Source organism: Oncorhynchus kisutch, linkage group LG17 (genome assembly GCF_002021735.2).
Source record: "Oncorhynchus kisutch isolate 150728-3 linkage group LG17, Okis_V2, whole genome shotgun sequence".
Lineage (NCBI taxonomy): Eukaryota > Metazoa > Chordata > Actinopteri > Salmoniformes > Salmonidae > Oncorhynchus > Oncorhynchus kisutch.
In genome coordinates, this window is record NC_034190.2 from 58264442 (window position 1) to 58291084 (window position 26643).

Below are 26643 nucleotides of genomic sequence, written 5' to 3' on the forward strand. Positions count from 1 at the left end.
TATCTTTCTTTTACTACACCTGTCTACTTCACTTTGCCCTCTCTCAATTTCTCTCCTCCCCATTCATTCGCTTTTTCTCCTTTTCCACAACACCCATTTCTGTCACATGCTCTCTCTGTTCTCATAATTAACGATGCTTGTCTACCAATTAGACATTCAGTCGGTGCGACCCGAACCCTGAGAGCCCCAGTGGAAGCAGGGACCTTTGGTGTACTGCTGGTGTGTGGATCGTGCTGTCCTAGACCTCCACCCCCCCACCCCCCAGTACCCCCTGTCATTGGCCTTGGCTGTAAATGTCACGGCGCTGGCTGCCCACGGCTGAATCGTCCACAGGGTCACAGGGCTGGCTCTTTTATTTTCCACAGGCCAGGAATCTCTGTGGGAGCCTCACTGTGTCTCAGGGGAACAACAGTTACTCCTCAGCCCCAGTTGGGCCCTGACAGCTGCCTTCTGGAATTTAGTGTTTTGGTCTAATTAGAAACTTTCTGTCTGACCTCAAGAGCTTATTCCTATTATACTTGGAGGGAGTTTTCATTTGAAGCCTTTGTTCGATTTAGTTTTTTACCCTCTTCACCAGATTCAAATAACAGCTGAAGCCCAGGATAATTGCCTTTGGCTGAGAATGTGAATGCAGGTTCCTTCCAAGTCATTGCAGTGGATTATCATGAATTATCATTACCGTGAAGGTCACACCCTGTAGGTTTTTCTCCTTCGTTGTTTGATCCAGCTCCATCTTCCACTTGACGCTAACACTTCACAGGGATTGTGCATAAAGCCGGGCACACCTTTTGCGTGTGTTCGCTATAGGAAGCCTTCAAAAAACCTTGTTTTAGTGTATTCCTCTCTAGAGAGCAGCGCACAGCTGCACAACAATCAACTGCAGTGATTTTTTAACCAAAATAAAGGCCCTTGAATGGAGTAAAATGAGAAATAAAGGGCAGATGGCAACCCTGCTTTAAAACATCAACAAATTCATTAATACAACATTGGGTGGTAGAGGCTGAAGTGCTGAAGTAGCCTCCCCCCCCCCCCCCCCCCCCCTCTCTTTCTCTGTCACGTTCCCTCTCTCACTAGAGACAGGGGATCAGGTAGCAGAGCAGAAATACCGGAGGTTGATCCGCAGTGCCCCTGCTTCTCTGTTTGTTGTGTTTTTGTTTGTCCCCCCACCCGTCCGTGCATGTAATGACCCATCACCTTCGTCAGCCTCAGGAGAGATGCCTATACTCGAGATGGCAGTGAGCCTAGTCAAGTCCCTGTACTGGGAAGTGTTCCCCCCCATGTCCACGTGCAGGGTCTACTGCACCCCTGTGGTCCATGATGGCCTGCTCTATGTGCTCGGGGGCTGCAGTGAGACAGGCCTGCCTCTAGACACTGCCGAGGTGCTGGACATAGAGAGCCAGACATGGACCCAGTTACCTCCACTCCCTACAGCCCGTGCAGGGGCATCAGCGGTGGCCCTGGGGGGTCAGGTAATGGTAATGGGGGGCATGGATGGCCAGCAGAGCCCCCTGTCCTCCGTGGAGGTCTACAACCCTGACGAGGGCAAGTGGGAGAGGAAGGCCAGCCTAGGACAACCCTCCATGGGCATCACCTCATTAGAGAAAGGTAAGAGTCCACCTCATACTGTACTACTGCTGCAACAGGATAGTATAATGTTGAGCTCCAACCCTCTCACTCTGCAGTTTAATAATTGAACTGTGAATTGTACTGGAAAAGGCTTTCCACCGCCCTGACAAGTTCTCTCAGGAGCAGGTTCTCTTTAGTTCTAATTAACTAGTGTCACTAAGACCTTTAAGACTGTTATGCATATTGAGGAGCTTTAGTTGTTGTCTCGAGCTGTGGTTTAGAAGAATACCTCATCCTGATTAAGTAAACATATTGGATAGGAAACCATTTCCCCTTTCCCTGTCATCTGAGAGTTGTCTCAAGTTTTGTACAGCACCAGTCAAAAGTTTGGACACACCTACTCATTGCAGGGTTTTTCTTTATTTTTTACTATTTTCTACATTGTAGAATACTAGTGAAGACATCAAAACTATGAAATAACACATATGGAATCATGTAGTAACCAAAAAAGTGTTAAACGAATCAAAATAGCCACCCTTTGCCTTGATGACAGCTTTGCACACTCTTGGCATTCTCTCAACCAGCTGCACCTGGAATGCTTGAAGTTCTTGAAGGAGTTCCCACATATGCTGTGCACTTGTAGGCTGCTTTTCCTTCACTCTGTGGTCCAACTCATACCAAACCATCTCAATTGGGTTGAGGTCGGGTGACTGTGGAGGCCAGGTCATCTGATACAGCACTCCATCACTCTCCTTCTTGGTCAAATAGCCCTTACACAGCCTGGAGGTGTGTTAGGTCGTTGGCCTGTTGAAAAACAAATGATAGTTCCACTATGCGCAAACCAGATGGGATGGCAAATCGCTGCAGAATGCTGTGGTAGCCATGCTGGTTAAGTGTGCCTTAAATTCTAAATAAATCACAGACAGTGTCACCAGCAAAGCACCCCCACACCATCACACCACCTCCTCCATGCTTCACGGTGGGAACCACACACACGGAGATCAGCCGTTCAACTATTCGATGGTTGGAACCAAAATTCTTATTAGTGTCCTTAAGTAGTGGTTTCTTTGCAGCAATTCAACCATGAAGGACTGATTTGCACAGTCACCTCTGAATAGTTGATGGTGAGATGTGTCTGTTACTTGAACTCTGTGAAGCATTTATTTGGGCGGCAATTTCTGAGCTTGGTAACTCTTATGAACTTATCTTCTTTAGCAGAGTTAACTCTGGGTCTTCCGTTCCTGTGGCAGTCATCATGAGAGTCAGTTCATCATAGGGCTTGATGGTTTTTGTGACTGCACCTGAAGAAACTTAAACGTTTTTGAAATGTTCCGCATTGACTGACCATTGACTGACCATGTCTTAAAGTAATGATGGACTGTCATTTCTCTTCATTTATTTGAGCTGTTCTTGTCATAATATAGACTTGGTCTTTTACCAAATAGGGATATCTTCTGTATACCACCCCTACCTTGTCACAACACAGCTGATTGGCTCAAACGCATTAAGAAGGAAAGAAATTCCACAAATTTAAGGCACACCTGTTAATTGAAACTGTTCCAGGTGACTACCTCATGAAGCTGGTTGAGAGAATGCCAAGAGTGTGCAATGCTGTCATCAAGGAAAGGGTAGCTACTTTGAAGAATCTCAAATACAACATATATTTTGATTTGCTTAACACTTTTTTGGTTACTACATGATTCCATATGTGTTATTTCATAGTTTTGATGACTTCACTATTATTGTACAATGTAGAAAATAGTAAAAATAAAGAAAAACCTTGCAATGAGTAGGTGTTTCCAAAATGTTTACTGTTACTGTAAATACACTATATAGATCTTTAAAAAGGAAAGGTAGACAGCAGACACATACGCATACTGTCATTTTAACTTGTACATTTGATAAGAAGGTATCATTTAATAACGACACATGATTTCTTAGGTTTTTACTTTCTTCGAAAAGGTCAGAACAGATATGAGGCATAAACATTCTTTATACCACGGCGTTGTTGAATACTTGTTTCTGATTGGCTTGAAGGGCATTCTAAGGGATAATCAATGAGGGGCTCTGCGTTCTATGGAAAATAATGAAGGACCCGGAAGGTGTGTTCCACGACACGCAGAGTGGAACTGACCTTCCACTGAGTTGCATTATTTTCCAGAAAACGCATAGAGCCCTGAGTTGATAATCCCTTTCATACCAGGGTTATAATTTAGCACATTTGCCACTAGAAATGTGTTAATTTGCTGTTAGGAATGTTTTCAATTCAACTTTTGCTTTCAAAAGCAGCTCAAACAGAACATTTAAGGATGAACTTTAGCCAATGAATTCTACCGAGCTGATATATCGTGGTCTATAGGGTCTAATCGTGAATGCTGATTGGTTAAAACCGTAAATGGTGTCTATTCCACCATTTACCTCCGGCTATATCTATGATGTTAAAATGCCTATATACTCTGTTCCATCTGACTGCTCAATCCACAATTTATAAACTTGATCTCCACTACATTATCTCACATTTCTTTTCGGCTAGCATTTAGTTTTCAACAGCGGAGATTTGTATATACCTTGCTTTCTGTTTCTGACATTTGCAACATTGTTTCAATATTCAAATTCAATCTCCAGCTGTCTCGTAGTCATGAACATGTCGGAACGAGACAAAGGCAGCGAAATCATGAATCAGCTGGCATCATTTGTATGGATATATACAAAGAAATGTCAATTGAAAAAAGGTCAATGGAAACCAAGTGCAGCTAGTTAGCGGCCTTTCCAGCTTCAGTTTGAAGTGATTGTGTTAGCTGTGTTGTTGGCTAGATCCTCTGACCAACAGTGTCCTGATGAGTGAGCACATTTATCACAGGCAAAATCATGCCTCATTAGCTCATTGTGATGGATGTATACAAATAAATGTACCAGAAAACAGCTTAAACAAATGCAAGTGCAGCTACTTTGCTGTTATTCTGGCTGCACTTTTTGACATGAATGTAAGTTAGCTGTAGTTGGCTAGCTAGCAAGCAAGGGATAAAAACATTGCCTATAGATAAGTAGCAGGCAGCGCGTGTTAACTGTCCTGTTGCGTAACGATTACATTTTGGAACAGCGAGTGCATTCTGACATCACCTTCATAAAACGACTCACGCCATTAGAGCTCACGGGTGAAAAGGTTAACATTATTGCCATTGTTGAAATCGATTTTCATAAATAGTTAGCAAGCTAATATTTAGGAGGACTGATGGTTCGACTAGCTAGCAAGCTTGTTTGTTAGGTGACCATGGCAACTAGTACAGCCATCTACTAAACTTGCAAGCAACTTCATGACTACCTCATGAAGCTGGTTGAGAGAATGCCAAGAGTGTGCAAAGCTGTCATCAAGACAAAGGGTAGCTACTTTAAAGAATCTCAAATGCAAAATATATTTTGATTTGTTTAACACTTTTTTGGTTACTACATGATTCCATATGTGTTATTTCATAGTTTTGATGTCTTCACTAATATTCTACAATGTAGAAAATAGTACAAATAAAGAAAAACCCTGTAATGACTAGGTGTGCCAAACGTTTGACTGGTACTGTATGCTTATGCAGTTTGAAGAGCTGCTGGAGAGAGAAGATATATGGATGTTTAGCTTTAAGTGCTCCTCTGCAGTTTCCTGTTGCTCTCTGTTTACATTACTACTTACCAGACGGCTGCATCACCATGACCTTTCAAGGTCATAATAATATAGAGTCATACTGAAGATAGGAAACAGCACAGGTAGACAAGTGACTTTGTTCAGCATAGGTGAAGTGTTGTTTCCATTGTGTTTTCTGTAGGCGGTTTCAGTTTGTTTACGCTCATGAATGTGAACATGCTTCTACTTTAGGCCTCTGGGTTTCACAAGTATCCCTGGGTACAAGAGAGAGTGGAACTTTGTTAAAACACTCTCAGTGTACTATGAGTGGGAGCGATTATGGTTTTAAACTCTGTGAATAATCACTGGTAAAGCTTATGGAAATATACTTCTGTTACCTTTTCAGGCCTTTGTGACTGACTTCCCCCTCTTGTTTGTTTTGTTTTTAACGATTCATCACAAGTGTTTGATAGGGGTGTCACACAGCTGGCTGAGAGATGGCCTCATTCTGGAATATGTCAATTAGTCTCTGTGTGTTAGAGTGTGATGTTGACATCGGGTGTGATGTGAGAGGACGCCAATGAGTTATCAGTTGAGACAGTAGACAGAGACCATACCTGACTCCTGCTCCATCCCAAAGCATGTGCAATATCAGCATAATCTTCAACCACAGACGTTACATGTCATGTTTAATTGACTGTCTGGCATGACATAACATCTTGGTTACAGGTGCAAGCTAAAACATCCCGGTGTACAAATAATTAATTGTAGAGTTTTCCGTTTCAATATGCCTGCTAGCATCTAATGCTGTTTTCACAAATCAGGCAACAAGTACCTTTGAGACAGGATATGGCTAAATGGATTATCATTGTATTCTGTAAAGTATTGCGTGTAAAGGTGAACAGCAGTTGCTCTGTTTCAACAGTACTCTATTTCATTTGCTGTCTCAGTAGTGCTCCTACTGTGCCAGTGAGGTTTGTCAGTGAGGTAGTCATGGCTTCCTGTGCTGTGGGGACTGGCAGCTGTAAGCTGTGTGTGGTAAGATAAACCAGAGGGGTATACTACAAAGCAGGATTAGCGAGCTAACTTGTCAGAATATTTGTGATATTATTTTGTAGAAAGATACACTTGAAATGGGCATGGTCTAATTAATTTAACAAACGAATTACATATTTAAGTTGAGCTATGATTTTAACCATAAAATCAATAGTTATTTCTGGTTGCTTTTCAAAATTAGCTGGCTAACTCATTGATTTTGCTTTGTAGTGTACCCCTCTGGTCTCTGACTTGTGCTCTAAACTTCCCAACCTATCAGCTTCTCCACTGATACTTCCTGATGTCTCTCTGACAGCTGAGTGACAGTTGGCTCTGAGGCTAGCCCCTCAGCCCCTCAGCACATCACATCATGCAGAATAGACAGTTGTATTCTTACCCACCTCTTCCCCATCTCTCACTCCTCTTATCAAACTCTGTTTTTCTCTCTTTAACCATTTTCCTTCTCACTCCTTCACTCACACTCTTGGTCGTGCAGTCAACTGATCAAGCGAGCATTGCTGTTGCTTAGCAACAAGTGTGTGTGTGTGTGTGTGTGTGTGTGTATGTTTGTATTTAGATGTGTGACAGCGAGAGTGTGTGTGTGTTGGGGCGAAGAGCAACCCAGAGAGCACAACAGCATCGTTTTTTAAAACCGTGGTGACACAACCCAGAGAGCACAACAGCATCATTTTTAACTGTGGTGACACAACCCAGAGAGCACAACACACTGTTTTTAACCGTGGTGACACAACCCAGAGAGCACAACAGCATCATTTTTAACTGTGGTGACACAACCCAGAGAGCACAACAGCACTGTTTTTAACTGTGGTGACACAACCCAGAGAGCACAACAGCATAGTTTTTAACCATGGTGACACAACCCAGAGAGCACAACAGCATCATTTTTAACTGTAGTGACACAAACCAGAGAGCACAACATCATCGTTTTTAACCATGTTTCCGTCACCGTGCCAACCTTTGATTCCCTCTTCTCTTCTGTTGCTATTTCTGTCGGTATTGTGAATGGCATGCATGGCTGGGGTTAGGCCCTGCCGCCTTCTCCTCTCCACCTCTGAACTGAATCCGTCTTCTCCTGTTTTTACCTCCTGTTCAACCAGCTCCGTTACCACAGCCACCCATGTCTTGCCAATGGAGGTTTAAGCTTTTAATTTCACATTTAGCAGGAACAAGCCTGGTAAATTTCCCTTTCTACTTAATATGTGCTTCATATCTAAGATTATTCCAAATAGTGGCTGTAGTCTTTTGATGGGCTGTCAAGCCTTCCCTGTTGGCTGACCTGCTACTTGCCTGATTAAAAAGCAGTTCCACTATGTTGTCATCTCCTTAGGTTTTATTACAACCATGTCTCAGAACTTCTTCTGCCAATTACTTCCAAGAGCTTGGCTCACTTAAATAGTCTTTTATGTCCTCGTTTGGTCGCACCAAGCTTCAGGTCTTGCTAGAGAATAATGTATTATGCAAAATAGTTCCAGAGCAAGTAGGGTCTCTGAAACACTTTGTATGATATGCTAATAGCCAGTTTTTTGGGTTGATCTGAACACATCAAACGTTTTCATGACTTGTTTGTATCTATGTTCTGCAGCTGCAGTGTCACTATTATGTGAACAACAACAACATCCAAACACAAAGAAGTGAGGCAGGAAATTGTAGAATTTCTCTTGTAAGAAGAAATAGACAGAGATTACAGCGCTATTAGCTACCCTCCTGTCTCAATCAAATAGCAAACCCAACAGGACATGAACCCACTATGGCACTGTCCCCTGGGACACTCAACAATACAAAAGAGATTGTAATGAATTAACGTCTTTATATCTTTCAGCCTGAAAACACTGTTTCATACTTACGTTTTTAATAAGCACAGCAGGACTTTTAAGGCATGCTTAATATGCATGCACATAGTCATATATACACACACATAAACACATACTTTGTTTTTGTGAAATTTCAGGACTTTTTGTGGTGTAAAAATGTTTGACCATTAAAGATCCTATTTTCCTGAACCCTTACCCCAACCTTAACCTAAACTTAACCCCCAAAACCCTAAACCTAACTTTAAACGTAACCCTAAACCTAACATTAACTCCAAAACTCTAAATCTATGCCTTAAACATTTGAACAAATTGAGGACATGATGAAGGTCCAGACTACCCTTTTCATGATATTCAGGTGAAATGTTAGTACTTTGGGGTCCAGATAATGTAGGAACACACACACACACACAGTTAAATGAAACCCGCTGAGGCCTCCAAGCCATTAGTCTCCTTCTCTCAGTGTTATTGTGTAATGGCCGTTTGATTTTATTTTGCAAGTGTGACCCCAGTGTGCGTCAGTGTTTTGTTTGACCATGGGGATCAGAGGAACCTGCGCTGAATAGGAGAGCAACACACAGACACACACTCACTAACGCGGTGTACAAACGGGGGTGTTTTTCGGGCTTTCAGAAATGCGCATCTGCCTGCAGCAGTAATGGAGTCGGTTTAGGTTCTTTCACGAGTCACATCGGAGCTCATTATCCCTGTGCCCAGTAGTGTGTGTTGTGTGTGAAGCCCTCCTGCCTATACTCTGTCCCACCGCCCACCCGCCTCCCATGTCTGATAGTCTGTCTGTACACTGTACCTTCACAGGAAAACATTCAATTTATGCTGCTGAAGCTATTTGTACTGCTATTCTGGGAAAAAAACAAAGTACACCATTCCCATGAGATGTAATTGTTTGTTGCACAGATTCTGAATGCTACTGCACTGCGTTTGAAAGCTGATCCACTGTGACTAAAAACTTGTAGAATGTCATTACTTTGGCAAATAGATAGTGCTGTATATAGATTAGGTCAAATTTAATGGAACATGGAGTCTCTTCCTTTCTCTTTTCTTTAGGGGCTGGCTGCCCCATCCTGACAAACTCTCACACACAGTAAAGCCACTCATAGTATATTAGAAAACCCAGGGCTTTGCTGTGGCTGATGTGATGTCATGGAGGGAGACAATTAAATGAACCCACCACAAAGAGAAAGTTTGCTAGCTTAGTGTCTTAAGCCTGGCAGCAGACAGCAGGCTGTGTAGAGCAGTTTCTCAGGCTCACTTCACTTTCCGGACAAGGACGTTTCCTTCACCCAGAGGGGAGAGGGGAGGGTTTTGGGAAGACTATGCTGTGTTTCTGTACTGTAGAGTACACAGCAAGAGTCCGACAGGTGGCCTTTGCCGGAGACAGAGAGACCCTATTGTCCAGGGTGGGAAGGAGTGTCAAGCTGACAGATCCAGAACACACTGTATAATTACCTCCCTATTCGTCACTTTGTTGAACCTCTCAGCACACCTTCATATTCACAGTGACTTAAAACAACCCACTATTCCTTTCTCTAGGGATATATATTACCATTAACTGAAATCATAGCCTAATAGGATAATGCTGACTTGCTAATAGAACATTACATTCTCATAGGCAGTTTCATCTTTAGGATTGTAGCTTCATCCTGCACGACCTATTCCCTCCAGTCACACTTCAATCGAGTACAGGCTTAACTGAACGAACAGAGGCAGAATGCAATATGGAATTTTATGAAATAGTTTGGGATATGGCCTCGTCTCCGTGGAATGCTCCTCGGAACCAAGTGCTGATGACACATAGCCCTTTGCTGGACAGCTGGCATCGAAGCAGAAATCTTGCTTGTTTGTAGGTGACCAAATATTTATTTTCCACCATCATTTGCAAATAAATTCATAAAATTCATCCTCCAATGTGATTTTCTGGATTTTTTTCCTCATTTTGTCTGTCATAGTTGAAGTGTACCTATGATGACAATTACAGGCCTCTCATCTTTTTAAGTGGGAGAACTTGCACAATTGGTGGCTGACTAAATACTTTTTTGCCCCACTGTACATCTACCCAACCACGCATGTCATAATGCAACATACAGTACCAGTCAAAAGTTTGAACACACTTACTCATTGCAGAATTTTTCTTTATTTTTACTATTTTCTATATTGGGAAGAAAGCTTAAATTATTTTTTATCTAACTGCATTGTCCAATTTACAGTAGCTATTACAGTGAAAGAATACCATGCTATTGTTTGAGGAGAGTGCACAATTATGAACTTGAAAATGTATTAATAAACCAATTAGGCACATTTGGGCAGTCTTGATACAACATTTTGAACAGATATGCAATGGTTCATTGGATCAGTCTAAAACTTTGCACATACACTGCTGCCATGTAGTGGCCAAATCTAAATTGCACCTGGGCTGGAATAATACATTATGGCCTTTCTCTTGCATTTCAAAGATGATGGTACAAAAAATAAAAACACATGTTTTTTCTTTGTATTATCTTTTACCAGATCTAATGTGTTATATTCTCCTACATTAATTTAACATTTCCACAAACTTCAAAGTGTTTTCTTTCAAATGGTATCAAGAATATGCATATCCTTGCTTCAGGTCATGAGCTACAGGCAGTTAGATTTGGGTATGTCATTTTATGTGAAAATTGAGACAAAGGGTCCGATCCTTAAGAGGTTTGACATGAATGTTAGTCAATCCGGGAAAATGTCAAGAACTTTGAAATGTTCTTCAAGTGCAGTCGCTAAAACCGTCACGTGCTATGATGAAACTGGCTCTCATGATGACCGCCACAGGAATGGAAAACCCAGAGTTACCTTTGCTGCAGAGGATAAATTCATTAGAGTCATCAGATTGCAGACCAAATAAATGCTTCACAGAGTTCAAGTAACAAACACATCTCAACATCAACTGTCTTAATGGTCAAATTTCTGCAAAGAAACCACTGCTAAAGGACACCAATAAGAAGAAGAGACTTGCTTGGGCCAAGAAACACGAGCAATGGATGTTAGACTGGTGGAAATCTGTCCTTGTCTGGTCTGATGAGTCCAAATTTGATATTTTTGATTCCAACCACCGTGTCTTTGTGACAAGCAGAGTAGGTGAACGGATGATCTCCGCATGTGTGGTTCCCACCGTGAACCATGGAGGTGTGATGGTGTGGGGGTGCTTTGCTGGTGTCTGTGATTTATTTAAAATTCAAGGCTCACTAAACCAGCATGGGGACCACAGTACTCTGCAGCGATACGCCATCCCATCTGGTTGCACATAGCGGGACTATAATTTGTTTTTCAACAGAACATTGACCCAAAACACAGGCTGTGTAAGGGCTATTTTAGCAAGATGGAGAGTGATGGAATGCTCTATCAGATGACCTGGCCTCCACAATCACCCGACATCAACCCAGTTGAGATGGTTTGGGATGAGTTGGACCACAGAGTGAAAGAAAAGCAGCCAACAAGTGCTCAACATATGTGGGAACTCCTTCAAGACTGTTGGAAAAGCATTCCTCATGAAGCTGGTTGAGAGAATGCCAAGAGTGTGCAAAGCTGTCATCAAGGCAAAGGGTGGCTATTTTGATTTGTTAAACACTTTTTTGGTTACTATATGATTCCGCATGTGTTATTTCATAGTTTTGATGTCTTCACTAGTATTCTACAATGTTGAAAATAGTCAAAATAAAGAAAAACCCTTGAATGAGTAGGTGTGTCCAAACTTTTGACTGGTACTGTACCTATATAATTAACATCAAATGCTAGCTTAGTGTTGACCCCAATAGTGCATAGCAAATTGCGGGAAGATATGGGCACCTGCCAAGAGTCCCGGCCCAATGTTGATCTGCTGAGTCCCTTGCGTTGTTACAATTTGAGAAGGTGTAATGATGAGTGATTGCCACCGCTATATGCATGAGTGTAATTGGATAAGTATTATGTGAACTTTGTAAATAAAGCATGGCACGCTGGCACCAGAATCAAACATTTGCTGATGTGTTTAGACAAAATGTTATGTATGCTTATACGTAGAACACAACCATGCATGCTGTAATGCAATTTGTATGATATAATGGGACGTTTGCTTTGCTTCAAACCCAGTCATGCATGCAGTAATACAAAGCAATAGGGACATATTACAGAAGGCGTTGAGGTGAAAGAAAACACCTTTGTGTTACTTGAGGGTGAAACAGATGAGGATTGAAGATGAGATGAGGGTTGAAGAATGATGAGCAGAACAGGGTCGAGCGTGAAGATATATTAGCCTAAAGCATGAGAAAGGATTGAGTGGTAGTTCGAGCTGTTATGATAGTACACCAGGAACCCGATTTAGAATGCTTAAGAGTGAAGCTGTTGTGATTGATTGGGGTGAAAAGACCAGATCAGAAAAAACCTAGATCACGTGAAGGAATTAAAGTGATAGGAGTTGTGAATGCGCCATTTGAAGGAAACCATAAGAAAACAGTAAGAAGATAGCCTAACCAAAACGTCAATGCAGAGAGAAACCGCCTTGTCTGGGGGCCGGGAGCATATGCTGTAGAATAGGAAGTAGCAGGTATCTTAGTATTGAGAATAAAACTGTTGTGTTGGGATGAAGAGTTGTGCTGATTTTAATATGAGTTGCCTGAAATGTGATTTGCCTAGTGTGCAACATGCAGTCTCTAGGCCTATGAGTTGAGGCCCGCTATAGAATTACCAATTATCTGTAATGTAAACCAATCAACTGCAGACTACTGAGCCTGAAAATCCCCTAAAGTAAATGGGAAGCATCTGTAGTAAAACCTGTCCTCGAGGGTTAACTGTTTAACATATTATGAGATCTTGAGATCAGACACTTTTGCAACAACCATAGTAGAACTATTATGAAAACTGGGTGCTTACTTTATCTGACAGGACATATAGTAACAGTAATAATCATAAAACAAAATGCATTTTGCAAGGCAGACGACTTTCAGAACACTCAAGGACACCTTACATTAAAAGTAGGCTTACATACAGTGAACTGTGTATCAATCAGTAGTGCAGAAGATGAACCTATTGACCTTGGTGCTTTGGAATAGGAGATAGAGATCGATCTGTCTCTTGTTTTCATGCCACTAGATATTCTGGTTACAGAACAAGGTCAAGTCAGACAGGTTGGTCCTCATCTGCCACTGCCTAATGTCTAGTTCAGTTATGGGCAACATTGATGGGGATGGGAGCCACAAATAAATCTGAGGGGCCGACTTCTCTCACAGAGGCTGATTCTCCTGTCTATTAGTGTTTTCTGTATGCAATGATTACTAATAGGCTGATATTAGCAGGTAAGACTTGAATCAGGTGTTTCACTGCTGAGCTGGGACAAAACACGCAGTATTAAAGCTTTTCAGGAGTAGGAATGAGGATCACTGCTTTCCAGGAGTAGGAATGAGGATCACTGCTTTCCAGGAGTAGGAATGAGGATCACTGCTTTCCAGGAGTAGGAATGAGGATCACTGCTTTCCAGGAGTAGGAATGAGGATCACTGCTTTCCAGGAGTAGGAATGAGGATCACTGCTTTCCAGGAGTAGGAATGAGGATCACTGCTTTCCAGGAGTAGGAATGAGGATCACTGCTTTCAAGTAGAATCCATGCCTGCTTTATAAGTTACATAATAGATTGATGGCCAGCTACAGGAAGGAGCTCTGGTCCAAGAAAGTTGGATGTTTCCTATGTCCCCCGTGAGGTATTCCTTTCAGACGTGCATGTTCTCGCACTCTCTCTCCTCTTCCTCCTCTCTGCTTGAATAGATAAAGCTACAGGGCTTTATGATGTGGATGCACAGAGCATAGCCAATATCACCATCCAGTATTCCTTTCAACCAACATAGCGGCTCACAGTCTCTCACACACACACACACACAGACACACACACAGACACACACACACACACACACACACACACACACACACACACACACACACACACACACACACACACACACACACACACACACACACACACACACACACACACACACACACACACACACACACACACACACACACACACACACACACACACACACACACACACACACACACACACACACACACACACACAAAATGATAAGAAGCAAATACCCCCTGGAGTTGAGAATTAGCAACAAGGATATGAATATGGATGAATGTCTCATTAAGACAGCTTATTGAGATCATCTGCTGATTTAATCTGTCTCACTCTGACCAGCCCCCTGCCCCTGTCACAAACCCTCCTGCCCCACTCCTCAATCCCTTTCTCTAAGCAGCAAGTCCCCCCAAAACACACAAATGTTCATAGTGCTTGTAATTTCAACAGAATTACACTGAAAGGAAGTTCAATCCAGCATGCAGTCCAGTGTCCTGTTGGTGTCTGTTTCCTGAGCACATGAAGATTGCAGAACACATTTGAAATGTTATTTCAAAGCTACAGTAGTTTCTCATTAGTTATGTCTGCCTCATGCTTCTGCAGAAAAAAACTTTCCAAAATCTATTTTCACTCACCCATTTCAACCCCCTCTCATGTTCTCCCTCTGTGTCTCTCTCCCTCTATCCTCTACTCCTCCGAGCTGTGTTTCTCTCATTTATTTCACTTGGCTGAAGGGTGTTCGGAAGCAGAGGGAGGATTGCGGTGGGCCCTACATGGGGAAGTTTCATTAGCAATTCAGCTAATGCCTTCACTGGCAAACCACTCGATCTGAAATCTACCATTAAGTGATGAGAGGCTGAAGGAGAAACGAAGATGAATCCATCCCTCTGTCACCTCTGTCCTGCCATCTGTCCTTCACCTTCTCCAACTAATGACCTCCCTGACGTCACAGACTGTATACAGATCCTAGAGCCGTACAATACGATACCATAGAGCAAAACCTTGTTTCTGGTTTTTTTAAACTTTGTAATCACATAGTGACTAGGGCTTGGAATTGCCAGTGACCTCACTATACGATATTTTTACAATACTTAATTGTCGATACGATATGTATTGTGATTCTCACTATTCTATATCTATTGCGATTCGATACTGCGATTTGATAGCGATTTAATGTCCCAAACATATTGCTCACTATATGTCTGCTGCAGAGAGACGAGAGAGCACGAGAAACCGAGTTTTGATCAGTCAGGGACATGAAGGTTCTGAAAACATGTTGACTCACTATAATTTGCTACCATCACTAATAGTTACCCACTTATCAAAACAGGCAGCTTTTCCTTTTCCTTTAGTTACTATGGCGATGTCTGTTTCTATGCAAAGCGGTTGCTAATGGAAGGTTAGTGGGGTGGGGGGGCAAATGAGTAAGGCATGGAAGACATCTCAGAAGTATCACGAAGTGTATACATTTACTGGCAGTGCCAGTTATATTCAGCCTGTATGTCAGAATGTATATGTTGGAACTGACAAGAGGGAGTGCCGAGCTGGCTATTACTCTTGGGTCGGCAGGTAGCCTCGTGGTTAGAGCGTTGGGCCAGTAACTGAAAGGTTGCTGGATCGAATCCCGGAGCTGACAAGGTAAAAATCTGTTGTTCTGCCCCCACTGTTCCCCAGTAGGCCGTCATTGTAAATAAGAATTGGTTCTTAACGGACTTGCCTAGTTAAATAAAGGTTAAAAACATAGAATATATTTTTTTTATTAAACCACATAAGGTTACTTGCAGCCAGATTGCCTCACAAGTCGGCCACTGAGAAGACAAGGTTTGGTAAATGGAATAAATACAAGACTATGTGAAATCTACAGAGAGTGGTTTTGCCCAAGAGAAGCTCATCAAATGAATAATGTAATAGTGGTGAAAGATGAAAGAAAGAAAGTGTCGTCCCTCATGGATATATATATGTTGAACCATCTTCCTGTCTTTGTGAAGTAGTTCTGAGCAGCATGTTCTCTCCACAGTAAAAGTCTTCATTTGTTGTGAAGACAGACTTGATTTGTTCCCTTTATTTTTTTTAGACCACCGCTAAAATGGAGTGGTTAGTGTGTAATGGCATGGCCGAAGTTCTTTGTGTTGCTGCCAATTCATTGAGCTAGGGCACTTTATTGTCACAGAGGGGACATTCTATTTGGACAATTAAAGAGTGATGCTGCTTCCACAAAAATAAACATAATAATTTTTTTCTTCTACCCCTTAGACCAGGCCTAGTCAAAGGCCAGCCCGGTGGTCATATGACACCCGCGACCTGATTCAATACGGCCCGCGGCATCATGCTCAGATCACATAAAGAATTTGCAATAGTAAAGTTTACTCAAATGTATTTGTTATTCAAATTAAAAGCCCAAAGAATACTCACCTTTGTGTAATGATTTACAGTTGAAGTCGGAAGTTTGCATACACCTTAGCCAAATACATTTAAACTCAGTTTTTCACAAATCCTGACATTTAATCCTAGTAAAAATTCCCTGTCTTTGGTCAGTTAGGATCACCACTTTATTTTAAGAATGTGAAATGTCAGAATAAGTGTAGAGAGAATGATTTATTTAAGCTTTTATTTCTTTCATCACATTCCCAGTGGATCAGAAGGTTACATTCACTCAATTGGTATATGATAGTATTGCCTTTCAATTGTTTAACTTGGGTAAAACGTTTCAGGTAGCCTTCCACAAGCTTCCCACAATACGTTGGGTAAATTTTGGCCGATTCCTCCTGGCAGAACTGGTGTAACTAAGTCAGGTTTGTAGGCCTCCTTGCTCGCACACACTTTTTCAGTTCTGCCCACAATTGTTCTATAGGACTGAGGTCAGGGCTTTGTGATGGCCACTCCAATACCTTGACATTGTTGTCCTTAAGCCATTTTGCCACAACTTTGGAAGTATGCTTGGGGTCATTGTCCATTTGGAAGACCCATTTGTGACCAAGCTTTAACTTCCTGACTGATGTCTTGAGATGTTGCTTCAATATATCCACATAATTTTCCTCCCTCATGATGCCATCTATTTTGTGAAGTGTGCCAGTCCTTCCTACAGCATAGCACTCCCATAACATGATGCTGCCACTCCCGTGCTTCACGGTTGGGATGGTGTTCTTCGGTTTGCAAGCCTCCCCCTTTTTGCGCAAAAAATTGTTTTTCAAAGGTAAGGAAAGTAGACAATGAATTTTGGGTGTTCCAGCAAGAGTGGACATCGAAATATTTCTTTATTGAGGTATCAGGGAAAGCTCTGTGCTTAGTGTGCAAAGAGAGCATCGCTGTCTTGAAAGACTACAACTTGTCCCAACACTTCCAGATGAAGGATGCAGAGAAATATAGGAATATGTCTTCTGGGCAGAGGGCAAGAGCATCGAAAGAGTTTCTCAGTTGCAAAAGCAGCAAGGACTTTTCACAAAACTGCATTCAGCAAACAACGGAATTGCGAGAGCTAGCTATGTACTGTCCCACAAAATTGCTTAGCAAAAAAAAAAAAGCAAGTAATTTGCTGAGGGCGAATTCATTAAAGAATGTTTAATTGACTCTGCAGCAACACTTTGCCCCGAAAAGAAAGAGCTGTTTGAAAATGTTTCCTTGTCAAGAGAAACAGATGTTGAGAACATTGCAGAGAATACGGTTGAAAGACAATTAAAGGACTTCACCTATTTCTCCTTGTCCCTGGATGAGAGCAGAGATGCACGTGACATGGCGCAGTTGTTGATATTCTTACGACGCATAACCTCAGACTTTGAAATTACAGAGGAGCTTGCTTCAGTGCAGTCAATGAAGAGCACAACCACAGGGAAATATTTATTGGAGGAGGTTAATAAGTGTGTGGCAAAGCTGGGACTGAGTTTTGAAAAGTTATTCAGTGTGACCGCTGATGGGTGCCCAAACTTGACAGGAAAAAACGTTGGCCTTTAGAAAAGGATACAAGATCAAGTAGCTGAGCTGAACCCAGATCAGAAAATTATTTTCCTTCATTGCTTATTCACCAGGAGGTGCTCTGTAAATGTTCTCTGAAAATGAGCCATGTTGTGGATACAGTCACTAAAGTGGTAAACCTCATAAGAGCAAAATCTTTAAACCACAGGTAGTTTATCTCACTGTTGGAAGAGACAGAGTCAGGTCGTGCAGATCTCCCCTACCACACAAACGTGAGATGGCTAAGTTTGGGGAAGGTGCTTAAAAAGGTGTGGGACCTTATGTTGAAGATTGCTGAGTTTTTGCAAATGAAAGGAAAATATGTGGATTTCCCTCAACTGCAAGATAAAGGATGGTTGGCGGATTTTGCCTACACCGTGGACATCATGGCCCTCATGAATGAACTGAATTGCAAAGTACAAGGGAAGGACCTTTTTTGCACATGAGATGTTCAGCCTTGTCAAAGCCTTCAAGGGAAAATTACTCCTCCTGGCCCTCCAAGTAAAAGGCAACAATCTCACCCACCTTCCAAATCAAATCAAATTGTATTTGTCACATACACATGGTTAGCAGATGTTAATGCGAGTGTAGCGAAATGCTTGTGCTTCTAGTTCCGACAATGCAGTAATAACCAACAAGTAATCTAACAGTCATACATTATGTGTAATCCTGCAATATGATCATGGCCCGCGGTGGCAAAAATATATTCAAATGTGGTCCTCCATGGAATAAAATTGCCCAGGCCTGCCTTAGACCAATAATCTAATCTAGCACCTCCTAGTGCTGTAGAGATTATTAGTGCTCCAGTGACTAGTCGTTACTGACCAGTACTTCAGAGACCTTGTCCTTGGTGGACATGAGCAAGTTGATGGCAGTCAGCCAGAAAGAGCCCAGCCCTTCAACTCCCTGCTCTCTTTTGATCCTGACTCTGAGTAGCTGCGGTAGACATCCTCTGCTCTGATCCAGACTGTTTGATAAACTGCACACATGCTTTAATCAGGGACCGAGTCTCAGAGGTAGCAGGAGACTGGTCTGTTAACTTTATCATCCTGAGTCTGGGTTACCTACTCTTATCTCAAGTATGAAGTTTAATCTCTTGCTGAAAATCTCTTGGCTTTAGTGTTAAAAAGCAGTGGAAATGACATTAAATCACTCCCACACCCTTCATCTGTAGATGTTGATGGGCTAATCTTTCAGTGTTCACATTTAGATCAGAGCTTTTTAGCTTCATAGCTATTCTCCACCCATTCAAACTCCACCCAGAGCACACATTGAGTGGTGCATCACAGGAGACTTTAGTGTTAGCCTCAGATCTAGCTATATAGGTGTCAGATGTGCTCATCTCCTCCTCAGACTCATCTGCATTGCAAATGAAGGAAACCAACCCCGGAAACCTCAGGAGCAGAAGGTGCCTCGGTGGCAATCTCCATGTCAGGAGAGGGAATGAGAAAAGTAAACAACTGGAGTGGCAGGGAAAGTTGCATTCTGTAATTCTACAGAGAGAGGCAGGGGGATGGCAGTGACGGGAGCCACCCACAAGCTGTCAACACCCCTTGCTTTTCTCCTCCTGAAGTCAAGGATGACACCCAGACACCCCAAACTATAAGCTGATTAATTTCAGAGAGGGGAGAGAATGTGTCGCTCACTTGTTGGGATAGTCGGGATGATCTTTCTTTCTCTCTCTCTCACACAGCCCTCTCAGCTTATCTAGGAGAATTGGAGAATTGTTGCTCTCTTATGAAATCTGCTCTATTGGGTTTGGTGTGTATTGTAGTTTTTATTCTGTGTGTGTCTCAGGAAATTGCCTGTGGCTGCTCTTTCTCTGTCTGCCTCGTTTCTCTGAGGTGAGAGGATGCTCTGTTAGACTGGGAGAAAGGAGATGAGAGCAGTGACGGCCTCCATGGCTGTTAGAGTCTGGAGTGGTGCTGTGAGCAGGAAGAGGAAATGTGAGACGGCTGTCGTTATGCTGTTGAAGCTGTTGAAGCAGGGGCAGACAAATTGGCAGAATGACGGGAACATTCTCATTAATGAGGTGAATTAGACAGCACTCCTGAGTCATCTGGCCCATCTCTCTCTTGTTCTGTCATTCTATCTGTTGCTCTCTTTCTCAATGTTCTCTCAATTATCTCTCTCTCTCTCTTTGTTGTCCTCTTTTCTCTCTGCCCTCTCCCTACCTCCTTATTTCTATCTTTCTCCCTTCTCCTCGTCCCCTCCTTCTCCCTCCATAGATCCTCACAGTGACATGTCATTAGTGAGCAGACAGCCCAGTGCTTTCACGCCAGCTCCCACCAAACAATTTTACACAGAGGGCCCTGCCCACAGAACCCTTTGTGTCCTGTCGCCATCGATCCCCCACCGCCCTTGGCTCAGCCCTGTCTCTTCTCTAAACATATTCCCTTTCATTTCTGTTTCTGAAGCACTGTGACAGAATTACTCTACATTACCAAAAGTATGTGGACACCTGCTTGTCGAACATCTCATTCCAAAATCATGGGCATTAATATGGAGTTGGTCCCCCATTTGCTGCTGTAACAGCCTCCACTCTCTGGGAAGGCTTTTCACTAGATGTTGTATCATTGTTGCGGGGACTTGCTTCCATTCAGCCACAACAGCATTAGTGAGGTCGGGCACTGATGTTGGGCTATTAGGCCTGGCTCACAGTCTGCGTTCCGATTCATCACAAAGGTTTCCAATGGGGTTGAGGTCAGGGCTCTGTGCAGGCCAGTCAAGTTCTTCCACACTGAGGTGCAAAAGAGCAAGAGGGTAAGTAATAATATGGGGTAGTTGGGTGGGCTATTTACAGATAGGCTGTGTACAGGTGCAGTGATCGGTAAGCTGCTCTGACAGCTGATGCTTAAAGTTAGAGAGGGAGATATGAGACTCCAGCTTCAGAGATTTTTGCAATTCGTTCCAGTTATTGGCAGCAGAGAACTGGAAGGAAAGGCGGCCAAAGGACATTTTGGCTTTGGGGATGACCAGTGCAATATACCTGCTGGAGCGCATGCTACGGGTGGGTGTTGCTATGGTGACTAGTGAGCTGAGATAAGGCGGGGCTTTTGCACAGCCCATGACGCAAGGACCTGTACAACATTTCTGGAAGCTGAAAATGTCCCAGTTCTTCCACGGCCTGCATACTCACCAGACATTGAGCATGTTTGGGATGCTCTGGATTGACGTGTACAACAGCATGTTCCAGTTCCTGCCAATATAAAGCAACTTCTCACAGCCGTTGAAGAGGAGTGGGACAACATTCTACAGGCCACAATCAAAAGACTGATCAACTCAAACGGTTGGTCAGACCAGATACTGACTGGTTTTCAGATTCACGCCTCTAGCTTTAAAAAAAAGTTATCTGTGACCAGCAGATGCACATATTATTTTCCAGTCGTGAAATCCATAGATAAGGGCCGAATGAATTTATTTTATAACTTTGAAATGTAATTTATAACTTTGAAATTGTTGCATGTTGCGTTTATATTTTTGTTCAGTATAGTTTATGAATGCTTCATTTAGTAACTCAATTTAGCAGCATGTCCCAAATGTGCCTTAAATGGTTTGTGTGGTTTGTATATTACTTTTGGAAAAGCATCGTTTTCTCTAGACAAACTGTAACATGCTTGAAGTCAATGACAGGGTCCGCTGAATATCTCTACTCCATGTTAAATCATGTCACAAAATAATCATGGCAAATATGAAAAGTTAACAAGGTAACACTCATAACAATAGCAATTATGCAACACCTTATTCTTCACTTTGCTCATTTGATTGCTGATACTGGATGAAAACGCTCTGCTGTGAGTCCAGTGGCCTAATGATAAGAGCCTAGTGCTTAGATTCCTAGCCTCAATTGATTACTAAACCATCACTGCCGTGTATTTCATAATCAAGACATACACTATATTTTAGAGCTCACTATAAGGAGCATAATGGCACCAAGATGTATCAAGTACTGTTCACAGATCATAGGGTCTTATAGGAGGCACACTGAGTATACCAAATATTAGGAACACCCTCCTACTATTGAGTTGCACACAACTTTTGCCTTCAGAACAGACTTAATTCGTCGGGGAATGGACTCTACAAAGTGTTCCACAGGGATGCTGGCCCATATTGACTCCGATGCTTCCAACAGTTGTGTCAGGTTGGCTGAATGTCCTTTGGGTGGTGGGCCATTCTTGATACACACGGGGAAACTGTTGAGAGTGGGAAAACCCAGCAGCGTTTGAGTTCTTGACACAAACCAGTGCGTCTGGCACCTACTACCATACCCCATTCAAAGGTACTGAAATCTTTTGTCTTGCCCATTCACCTTCTCAATGGCACACATACACAATCCATGTCTCAATTGTCTTAAGGCTTAAAAATCTGATTTTCAACCTGTCTCCTCCCCTTCATCAACACTGATAGAAGGTCTAAAAAGGGTTTAAAATGGCCACTTTCACCATGATTTAAAAAAAATAATGTTTGTGATATAAATGTAAAAATCATGTAAAGCATATTTCCTCCCAATAAAGTTTATATGTGACAATTGCCAGAACAATCTGAGATACAAAGAATATGTCCACAGGGACCATAGACAGACAGACAGGGTGGCAGGGTCACAACTTCATCAATAACGGCCTTCCATGGGCTTTCTGACACTACTACTGTACAGGCCAGGGACCTATTAACCCCTGTCTGGATCAATAGAAGAGATCCACACTCATCCACAGTCACTGAGATGGATTCACATTAGAGATCTTCACGGATCCACCTGTACCTGAATACCCAAGACCCGATCTGGACCCCAATTGTTTTGTGCCCCACTTGTTTAGCTAAACAAAAAGTATATATATATATATATTATTATTTTTTGCCTGTTTTGCATGTCACATACCAGTTTGCAAACAATCCCCCCAAAAAATATTAATTGAGTTAATAAAGCCGCATACAAACATGGCCTCTTTTTTGCTTTCTTGAGTAACGCAGCTCTAAAATGCAGGAGCTTCAGCCAAGGAAAGTGCTTTCTGTGGTGGTGGGGCTGCCAGCGGAAAATACTGATCATAGTGGTTGGTTCTCTAGTTGAGCCGTGATTGGCTCAATGTTCTGTCACTCATGGGGACACTATGTCACCGCAAAATCTACTGGGGGAGCCCAAAAAGTCAAGCCCCTTGGGGGGCTGCCATAGAGTTACATTAGAAGTGCCCATCCAAATAGGCTCAAGGACATTGGCCACAGATAAAATTACATCAAATCACTAATATCTACCGTAGCTTTAATTGGACTGCATCATCATCCTTGGACTGTCAACATCATACTTTCAAAATCTTAGCTAGCAAGCTAGCAGTCATCATCACGAATCAAGTCCACAATCTACTGGCAAATCCTTTTCAATCCTTGTCATATGAAGATAAATTATAGATAAAACGTATCGGCGCTCATCGGCTATTGGTCATAAACAACTTTTTGGACCAGTGAAGATCTCTAATTCACATACATGACAGCAGCAATACAGCCGTTCTCAGCTTTCTGAAAATGTGATGCTTGCATTGTATCATCTATGAAGAGAATCTGCAAGACATCTTCAAATAAATCAGGATAATATTTTGGGATTATTTGATCTCAGATTGGATTCTGAAGGATAAAGACGACACACAGATTTACAGGCATATAAATACATGTGCATCACGTACAATAGCCTTAATTAGCTGGCAGTACATAGCGTTACGCACTGGGGATCATTTGGAACCACACACCCAGGAACGTTCTGCGAGTTCAAAGACTTTAATATGTGTGCGCGTGTGCATACCTGCATGCGCATGTGTGAGTATATGAGACAGAATCTAACCAAACATCCTCTAGCCAAACAAGCCATAATATTTACCTTCAACTTCTAAGCTCTCATCATAAACTAACACAACACACTAATAATCCTAAACACATTAAGGATGTGCTTAATTTAAAATAGGATATCATTATTACCAAACAGTCCCTTTAATGTGCCTCCAAACTTCCTTTAATGTTCTCTGAAGCTAAGCCAGTACAGTACTCAGGCTCCTGCTGTACTGCTGTTCTGGGTGGGAGAAACAGGTAGACTTGCTCTTCATTGGGGAACAGGTTTAAGTTTACCCTCCATCCTGAGCACCTGCAGAAGCAATCTGAACAGAGCCTAAGTTATAGCGGAAGCAGTCTAACCATAAACCGAAGGCATGGAAGAAAGAGGGAATGAGTGGGGGGCTGTTTTTCATGGTTCGGGCTAGGCCCCTTAATTCCAGTGAAGAGCAATCTTAACGCTACAGCATACAGCATACAGCATACAAAATATAGTGTATGTCTTGATTATGAAATACACGGCAGTGATGGTTTAGTAATCAATTGAGGCTAGGAATCTAAGCACTAGGCTCTTATCATTAGGCCACTGGACTTCTAAAATCTGTCTTCACAGCAGAGCGTTTTCATCCAGTATCAGCAATCAAATGAGCAAAGTGAAGAATAAGGTGTTGCATAATAGTTACCTTGTTAACTTTTCATATTTGCCATGATTATTTTGTGACATGATTTAACATGGAGTAGAGATATTCAGCGGACCCTGTCATTGACTTCAAGCATGTTACAGTTTGTCTAGAGAAAACAATGCTTTTCCAACAGTAATATACAAACCACACAAACCATTTAAGGCACATTTGGGACATGCTGCTAAATTGAGTTACTAAATGAAGCATTCATAAACTATACTGAACAAAAATATAAACGCAACATGCAACAATTTCAGTCAATTTAAATAAGTTCATTAATTCCTAATCTATGGATTTCACATGACTGGAAAAAAATATATGCATCTGCTGGGCACAGATAACTTAAAAAAAAAGTTAATCTGAAAACCAGTCAGTATCTGGTCTGACCACCGTTTGCCTCATGCAGCGTGACACATCACCTCCGCATAGAGTTGATCAGTCTTTTGATTGTGACCTGTGGAATGTAGTCCCACTCCTCTTCAACGGCTGTGAGAAGTTGCTTTATATTGGCGGGAACTGGAACATGCTGTTGTACACATCAATCCAGAGCATCCCAAACATGCTCAATGTCTGGTGAGTATGCAGGCCATGGAAGAACTAGGACATTTTCAGGTTCCAGAAATTGTGTACAGGTCCTTGCGACATGTGCTGTGCAAAAACCCCGCCTTATCTCAGCTCACTGGTCACCATAGCAACACCCACCCGTAGCATGCGCTCCAGCAGGTATATTGCACTGGTCATCCCCAAAGCCAACATTTCCTTTGGTCGCCTTTCCTTCCAGTTCTCTGCTGTCAATGACTGGAACGAATTGCAAACATCTCTGAAGCTGGAGTCTTATATCTCCCTCTCTAACTTTAAGCATCAGCTGTCAGAGCAGCTTACCGATCACTGCACCTGTACACAACCCATCTGTAAATAGCCCACCCAACGACCTCATCCCCATACTATTACTTACCCTCTTGCTCTTTTGCACCCCAGTATCTCTATTTCCACATCATCCTCTGCACATCCATCACTCCACTATTGTAATTATTTCTCCTCTATGGCCTATTTATTGCCTTACCTCCCTACTCTTCTACATTTGCACACACTGTACATAGATTTTTCTATTGTGCTATTGACTGTACGTTTGTTTATGTGTAACTCTGTTGTTTTTGTCGCACTGCTTTGCTTTATCTTGGCCAGGTCGCAGTTTTAAATGAGAACTTGTTCTCAATTGGCCTACCTGGTTAAATAAAGATGAAATCAAAAAAATCTAAATGATCATGCTGAAACATGAGGTGATGGCAGCAGATGAATGGCACGAGAATGGGCCTCAGGATCTCACCTTAGGGTCTCAATCTTCAAATTGCCACCGATAAAATACAATTGTGTTCATTGTCCGTAGCTTATGCCTACCCATACCATAACGCCACCACCACCATGGGGCACTCGGTTCACAACATCAGCAAACCGCTCGCCCAAACGATGCCCTACACGTGGTCTGAGGTTGTTTGATTTGATTTATTAGGATCCCCATTAGCTGACGTCAATGGTGAGAGCTAGTCCTACTGGGGTCCAACAAAAAATACATTACAGACAAAAGACTTTACAATTTACATAAGTTTAAATACATGAACATGTAGTGTGTGTGTGTGTGTGTGTGTGTGTGTGTGCACGTGTGTGTGTGCGCTCATCTATCAGTTACACATACATGTCAGTACATACACACAACAAGTAGGTCACATGGGGGAGAGGTGTTGTGCCGTGAGGTGTTGCTTTATTGTTTTTTGAAACCAGGTTTGCTGTTCGCTTGCACTATATAAGATGGAAGGGAGTCCCATGCACTCATGGCTCTTTATAATACTGAATGTTTCCTTGAATTTGTTCTGGACCTGGGGACTGTGAAAAGACTCATGTTTGCATGTCTGGTGGGGTAAGTGTGTGTGTCAGTGCTGTGTATAAGTTGAATATCCAAACAATTTGGAAATTCCAACACATTGACTGTGTCACTTGTTGTTTTTATAAGAAACAGTCTTCCCTCAACTCTTAGCCAAGAGAGACTGGCATGCATAGTATTAATATTAGCCCTCTGATTACAATGAAGAGCAAGATGTGCCACTCTGTTCTGGACCAGCTGCAGCACTTGACCATATGACTGGACAATTATCAAGATATGATCAAACTAGAGTCTGCAGGACTTGCTTCGTGGACCGTGGTGTCAAAAAAGCAGAGCATCACTTTATTATGGACAGAACTCTCCCCATCTTTACAACCATTGAATCTATATGTTTTGACC

General features: G+C 42.3%; 1 protein-coding gene across 1 annotated transcript in view; it reads left to right on the forward strand.

Moving 5' to 3' along the window:
* Positions 1-1046: 1046 nt before the first annotated feature.
* LOC109907007 (kelch domain-containing protein 8B) overlaps positions 1047-26643 on the forward strand; it is a 109324-nt gene continuing 83727 nt past the window's right edge. Inside the window, exon 1 of the mRNA XM_020504812.2 lies at positions 1047-1605. Coding sequence (XP_020360401.2) covers positions 1215-1605 — 391 coding nt within the window. The 5' untranslated portion in view covers positions 1047-1214. The remainder of the gene's footprint in view (positions 1606-26643) is intronic.